General features: G+C 49.8%; 1 protein-coding gene across 1 annotated transcript; it reads left to right on the top strand.

Moving 5' to 3' along the window:
- The first annotated feature begins 925 nt into the window (after positions 1-925).
- LOC119278697 (beta-1,2-xylosyltransferase XYXT1-like) lies at positions 926-2901 on the top strand. Its single transcript, XM_037560034.1, has one exon. It carries the CDS (start codon positions 976-978, stop codon positions 2509-2511), a length of 1536 nt encoding a protein of 511 aa, XP_037415931.1. The 5' UTR covers positions 926-975; the 3' UTR covers positions 2512-2901.
- The last annotated feature ends 4940 nt before the right edge of the window (positions 2902-7841 follow it).

Below are 7841 nucleotides of genomic sequence, written 5' to 3'. Positions count from 1 at the left end.
GGAATAATGGAAGATTTGCTTTTTGGTAGGGATAATCCCTGGGAATACACTACTAACCAAAAAAAAAAACCTCAGAAATGTGTGTGTGAGGGAGAGTCCAACGCCGGGCACCAAATTAATGTTGTCCGTTTCACCATTTTTTCCTCAATCAATATCCAATCACATACCATCTGAGGAATAACGCGTAAAACCAGCTGGTTGTTAATTGGTTCCTGCTATAGCATTGTGCCCTCACAATACGACTCCCCAATTGGACAGCTCAGTTTGGCACTCACTTACTACCCCAGTCTGGAAACAAATACAAATGCAGAAACTGATCAAAAAGCACACAGGAAAAAGATTTGACCACCGCATACGTTCACACTCAACCGCCGGCCGGCTATCCCTCCATAGTTAGTAAGCTTCCAATCTTCCTCTATACTACTCCGTATCCTTTTTAGATATACACAAGCTCAATTAATTGCCGTATATAAAAAGAATATCTTTTTGGAGAATTAATACCATTGTATCCTAGTGGTAGTAGAATTTGTTTCTCTGAATATCTAAAAGATATTTTCGCAAATAAATATTTTTTTTTGAAACAAGCAAATAAATATATATATATATCTAAAAGATATATACCACGAGGTGTGGCGTGCCCAGTGAGTGTGGTACGTGTAGGCGACAGAGTGGAGCGTGTGACGTAGAGGAAATTGGTCTCTGAAGACGAGATGGAAGATAGGTGCAGGTGCCGAATCCAGGCTGGGGACTTCTTCTTCGAACTGTGGAAACTGACGCGAGCGTGCGGGCGGGACAAACGGTGGGTCACCTGACAGGAGGAATTCCCGCACGCACATCAATGCGCCGCGCCGGCGTGTGCGACCCGACTCTCGCCGGCCTACATAAGCCGACCCGATCAAACACGCGGGCACGCGACAAGGGCGACCGCGCGAAGCTGCACCCATCCCGTTTGCATTTCTCCAACCGAACCTCGGCATGGCCTCGAAGCTCCCCGACGCGACCAAGGGCCTCGGCGCCGGCGGCATGGACGTCGAGGACGGGAGCGGAGGCGGCGGTGGTGGTAAGAAGGTGGCCGGCAGGTGGCCCGGGTTTGTTCATTTCTTCTTCGTCCTCACCGTCGTCACGTGCGCGCTCGTCTACGCCCCGAGGTTCCTGTCGCCCACCGTGCCCGTCGACTTCTTGGGGCCGCGCCAGCCGTCGTCCGGTAGACTCCCCGTGCGCGTCGACGGTGGCCGCGGCAATGAAGGCGACGCGCTGGTCCTCGATAACCAGGTGAACTCCCCGTGCGCGTCGATGGGCGCCCACGGCATCTGCTGCGACCGCTCCGACTTCAACACCGACGTGTGCTTCATGGCCGGCGACGTGCGCACGGACGCCGCGTCGCTCTCCTTCCTGCTCTTCCCGCCGCAAGCGCCCAACGGCACCGCCAACGACGCCAGCGCCACCGTGGCGGAGAAGGAGGAGCGGGTTCGGCCCTACACGCGCAAGTGGGAGAAGCACCTGATGGCCAACATCCAGGAGGTGCGGCTCCGCGCGGCCCGGCCGGACGAGGCCGACGCGCACCGGTGCGACGTGCGGCACGACGCGCCGGCGCTGGTGATGACGGCGGGCGGGTACACGGGGAACCTGTTCCACGCGTTCAACGACGGCTTCCTGCCGGCGTGGCTCACGGTGCAGCACCTCCGCCGCCGCGTGGTCCTCGCGGTGCTCGCGTACAACCCGTGGTGGGCCGGCACGTTCCGGGAGCTCGTGTCGGGGCTCTCGGACCACCACGTGATCGACCTACTACACGACAAGCGCACGCACTGCTTCCCTGGCGCGATCGTCGGGACGCGCTTCCACGGCATCCTCGCCGTCGAGCCGGCCCGCACCAAGGACAACCGCACCCTCGTCGACTTCCACGACTTCCTCGCCGGCGCCTACAAGGACGACAGCACGCCGCCGGAGGCCACGCAGCAGCAGCAGCAGCCGCGACGGCCGAGGCTTGGGCTGTACTCGCGCAAGGGCACGCGGGTGATCGAGAACGAGGCGGCGGTGGCGCGCCTTGCAGAATCCGTGGGCTTCGACGTGTCCATTCTGGAGACGGCGAACGGGGCGCCGCTGTCGTCGGAGTACGCGGCGGTGAGGGCGTGCGACGTGCTGGTGGGCGTGCACGGTGCCGACCTGACCAAGCTCCTGTTCCTCCGCCCGCGCCGCGCGGCGCTCCTGCAGATTGCGCCGCTGGGCGTGCCGCACGTGGCGCGCGGCTGCTACGAGAAGGCGACGGCCATGATGGAGATGCAGTACGAGCAGTACGACGCGGCGGCGAACGAGAGCTCGCTGGTGCGCAAGTACCCGGCGGACGACGTGGTGCTGCGCGACCCGGAGGCGGCGACGCGCGAGCGCGGGTGGGACCTCACCGCGCGCGTGTACCTCGGCGGGCAGAACGTGAGCCTCGACCTGGGAAGGTTCGGCGACACGCTCAGGAGGCTGCACTCCCGCGCCCTCCGGCTGCCGGTGGCCGGCCCGTAGCTGGTTGGTTGGGTACGTGCGTGCGTGCGTCGCCGATCGGAGGCTGACGAGCTGCTGCATGCTAATCGAGGGTAGCTCCGGCGGCCGCGGCCGGCGCACGTCGCGTACGTGAGAGGGCGCTGGATCGATCGCAACCGTTTTGCTGGACTCTTGTTCGACAGCACAGACTACACAATGTGTTTTGTATATCTGTTTTGTTCTGTTTGTGGACAAGTTAAAATCCATTTAACCGTCGAATACTCCGATGAAAATACTTCGTTTTTCGTTTGTGGTCCCTCCCTTTCTAAATACTCCGTTTGTTTTTCTAGAGATTTCAACAAGTGACTACATACAGAGCAAAATGAGTGAATCTGTACTTTAAAATATATCTATATACAGCTGTATATGATTGCCCATTTGAAATTTTTAAAAAGACGAATATTTAGGAACGGAGGGAGTAGTACATATTATGGTTCGATGTCCCGAAATAAGAACAGTCTCTTGTGATGACACACGCAACGGCATGCACTGCTCGCGCCAGGCTTAGCCGTGGTGTGGCCTGGGCGCCGGCCGGCACGCAGGCAGCTGGCGGCATACTAACACATGGAACTGAATGTTCATACGTTATGCCCCTGACTTGACTAATGTTTATTTTCTCTACTTGTCACGAAAATATATACAATTGATCCACGCGCTGGGGGAATAATGATTGGCGGACGTATCGTGCAGAGCTGTTCCTGCAGAGAAGTATCGTTGGCACATCGTGCAGAAGTATCGTCCAGCCGTTTGTTTGAACGAAGAGTAGTATCTCGCTGTACAAACCCAGACTGACCAAAGGAACATACCTTGATTTCTAGCCTTTGAATTCTCGTAAAATGACAAACAAAATAGGGCAATAGTACATAATCCGTAACAGGGTCTACAAAACATAAATAAACATAGTTTTTACCAACATAGTGCGATGAATAGGTCTAGTTTATTGATAGATTCCCGACAAATCGCTTGTCAAAACGATAAATCGGTCCAAAAGATAAACGACAAAGATAAGGCATAATTTTATCGGTCAGCCCCCGATTAGCGATAAATCGAAAAATTAACCGGTGAATCGAAAGATTTTTTGAACAGTAGTTGGGAGACCTTCATGCATTTGATAAAGGTCGGCCGGCGTCGACGGAGTTTGAACAGCGGGTGGGAGAACTTTCTTAGGCGGGCACGGGGTTGAGTTGAACGGTGGATACGTGCCGCTGCAGTTGACATGGACATGATCCAGTCCAGCAGCGCGGGCCATGTGGTACGAGAATGACATGGAACTGTACATCCGACGGCGACCACTCAGCCACCTGTTGACGAGAGCATCTCCTTCCTCTGTCCCTGTTCAGAGAGGAAGTACCAGCTGGCCTGGATTCGGCACCTGCACCCATCTCATGTACTTGCACCCAAAGACTTCAACGGATAATTCTCAGGGTCAGGGGCACGTAGGTGCGGGAGCATGCACCTGCCCGACGGTCCGATTGTCTCGCTGTCCGTAATGTCATTGGATCTCGCATGAGTGCACATCAAGGTTGTAAATTTGGAAGTCAAAAGAAAAAGCACACGCGAGTTGCTCGATGCTCCCACAACTGCATGCCACAAATCCTATCTCATATCTATCTATCTATCTATCTATCTATCTATCTATCTATCTGTAGTAGGCTATACCAACACCTCGTCGCATCTTATAGATTTTCACAGAAAAAAAATACTTTGTATTACTAGACCTCGTACTACTTTGGGGACCTTCAACGCGGAGTTTCAAACTGCCTGCAACCCTCCGAACTGAGCGATCAAAAGAAAGTTTTTCATCCCACGCGGTACCACATCGGTCCGCGAACTAGCTAGTCTGGACTTCCATTCTCTAGTAAATCAGACATAAACTAGTGGGGGCTTTGTAGGTGCCTGACCGTTGCCACGTACGTGTCCAACACCCCTGTCCTACCGAAAATCCTCTCCACCTGAAAAACCCTCTCAACGCGAAGAGGTTGTCGGGCATTCATGCGAGTCGTCGCCACTCCAGAGCGGACGAGACTTCACGACATGGATGCCGGTCAGAGCGACATGATTGGACGAGTGGGCTACGTCACCTCAATGCCGATGTGGCAACCGAGAAGCCTACTCCAGCAGCATATGCACCACATTGAAGCCTGATACGTCTCCAACGTATCTATAATTTTTTATTTTTCCATGGTATTATAGTACCAGTCTTCGATGTTTATTATGCAATTATATATTATTTTTCGGGACTAACATATTAACCTAGTGCCCAGTGCCAATTGTTGTTGTTTTTGCTTATTTTTGGTTTTTCAGGAAATCAATATCAAACAAAGTCCAAACAAAGGAAAAACTATGAATTAATTTTTTTCTGGACCAGAAGAGACCCTAGAAGGTTCGGGAGAAGACTTGACAAGCCACGAGGGAGCAACAAGCTCGGGAGGCACGCCCTAGGGGGCGCCCCCCAAGCTTGTGGGCCCCTCGTGGCACCTCTTGACCTAATTCCGCCTCTATAAATTCTCAAATATTCCCCTGACATTAGAGAGCCACACGAAATACTTTTTCCGCCGCCGCAAGTTTCTGTTATTGAGAGATCCCATCTGGAGGCCTTCTCTGGTACTCTGCCGGAGGGGGAATCGACCACGGAGGGGCTCTATATCAACCTTGTTGCCTTTTCGATGATTTGTGAGTAGTTCACCACAGACCTAGGGGTCCATAGCTAGTAGCTAGATGACTTCTTCTCTCTCTTTGGTCTTCAATACAATGTTCTTCTCGATGTTCTTGGATATCTATTCGATGTAATTGAGTCTCCAACGTATCTATAATCTTTTATTGTTCTATGTTGTTATATTATCAATCTTGGATGTTTTATATTCATTTACTAGCAACTTTATATCTTTTTTTGGGACTAACCTATTGACATAGTGCCCAGTGCCAGTTGTTGTTTTTTGCTTGTTTTTTATTTCGCAGAATATCAATACCAAACGGAGTCCAAATGCCACGAAACTTTTTGGAGAATTGTTCCTGCCCAGAAGACACCCAGGAGGCCCAAGAAGTGCACCAGAGGGGGCTTCTGGGGCCCACTAGGCACCAGGGCGCGCCAGAGGCCCCAGGCGCGCCCTGGTGGGTAGTCGAGCCCACAGGAACCCCCTCCACCACCTATCGGCTCTATAAATACTCTAAAATCCCCAAAACCCTAGGGGAGTCGAGAGAAAATAGTTTCCGCCGCCGCAAGTTCCAGAACCACGAGATCCAATCTAGAGGCCTTTTCCGGCAATCTGCCGGAGGGGTCAACGATCACGAAGGGGTTCTTCATCAACACCCTTGCCCCTATGATGATGCGTGAGTGGTTTACTACAGACCTACGAGTCCATAGGTAGTAGCTAGATGGCTTATTTTCTCTTTTTGATCTTCAATACAATGTTCTCATCGATGTTCTTGGAGATCTATTTGATGTAATAATTGTTTGCGGTGTGTTTGTTAGGATCCGATGAATTGTGAGTTTATGATCAGTTCTATCTATGAATATACAACAGCAGAGAGCATATTGGCAACAATGAGGGAAGATCAAGTGGGTTACTTTAGGCAGTGAAAATTCTCAGTGTTTTCATGCCAAGGTCACTATACAACACATGCATAATTGGATCACTTCCCTATAAGGGCCAGATGGTTCTGTCATTTTTGGTCATGAAGGCAAAGCTGTATTTCTTCATGAGGCCTTCAAGGAGAGACTTGGCCAATTTGAGCCCTTCGGAAATCCCCCTAATTTACTTAATCTCATAGGTATGCATCCCGATCTATCTTTTTTGGAGACCCCTTTTAGTAAGGATGAGATTGACGCCATAATTAAAAAGTTGCCCCCAACAAATGTCTGGGCCTTGATGGATTTAACACAAAATTCATCAAGAAATGTTGGCACATCATAAAGCAAGATTTTTATGACCTTTGTGATCAATTTACAAAGGAGATTTGTGCTTGCAAAGTATTAACAACTCCTTTATAACACTCATTCCAAAGAGAGATGGAGCTTTTGGTGTCAATGATTTCAGGCCCATTTCTTTGATTAGCTGCACTATAAAGCTGATAACTAAACTGCTTGCCAGTAGATTGCAGTCCGTCATACTGGAACTGGTACATGTCAATCAATATGGGTTTCTAAAGTCGAGAACAATTCAAGATTTTATTGCTTGGGCATATGGATTTTTGTTTCAATGCCACAAAAGTAAGAAGCCAATTATTGCCTTGAAATTGGATTTTGTAAAGGCTTTCGACAAGCTTGAGCATGGAATGTGTTTGGTAGTTTTGAAGAAGAAGGGATTTGGGCAGAGATGGTGTTCTTGGATCTAACAAACCTTAAGCTCCGGCACCTTGATGGCCCACAAGTGTAGGGGATCTATCTTAGTCCTTTCGATAAGTAAGAGTGTCGAACCCAACGAGGAGCAGAAGGAAATGACAAGCGGTTTTCAGTAAGGTATTCTCTGCAAGCACTGAAATTATTGGTAACAGATAGTTTTGTGATAAGGTAATTCGTAACGGGTAACAAGTAACAAGAGTAAATAAAGTGCAGCAAGGTGGTGTTGGAAATATGCCCTAGAGGCAATAATAAAAGGATTATTATTATATTTCCTTGTTCGTGATAATTGTCTTTTATTCATGCTATAATTGTATTATCCGGAAATCGTAATGCATGTGTGAATACATAGACCACAATATGTCCCTAGTGAGCCTCTAGTTGACTAGCTCGTTGATCAACAGATAGTCATGGTTTCCTGACTATGGACATTGGATGTCATTGATAACGGGATCACATCATTAGGAGAATGATGTGATGGACAAGACCCAATCCTAAGCATAGCACAAGATCGTGTAGTTCGTTTTGCTAGAGCTTTTCCAATGTCAAGTATCTTTTCCTTAGACCATGAGATCGTGTAACTCCCGGATACCGTAGGAGTGCTTTGGGTGTACCAAACGTCACAACGTAACTGGGTGACTATAAAGGTGCACTACAGGTATCTCCGAAAGTGTCTGTTGGGTTGACACGGATCGAGACTGGGATTTGTCACTTCGTATGACAGAGAGGTATCTCTGGGGCCACTCGGTAATGCATCATCATAATGAGCTCAAGGTGACCAAGTGTCTTGTCACGGGATCATGCATTACGGTACGAGTAAAGTGACTTGCCGGTAACGAGATTGAACGAGGTATTGGGATACGGATGATCGAATCTCGGGCAAGTAAGATACCGATTGACAAAGGGAATTGTATACGGGGTTGCTTGAATCCTCGACATCGTGGTTCATCCGACGAGATCATCAAGGAGAATG

Source organism: Triticum dicoccoides, chromosome 3B (assembly GCF_002162155.2).
Source record: "Triticum dicoccoides isolate Atlit2015 ecotype Zavitan chromosome 3B, WEW_v2.0, whole genome shotgun sequence".
NCBI lineage: Eukaryota > Viridiplantae > Streptophyta > Magnoliopsida > Poales > Poaceae > Triticum > Triticum dicoccoides.
Note: the sequence above shows the minus strand (reverse complement) of the source record. Positions and strands in the feature narration are given on the sequence as shown.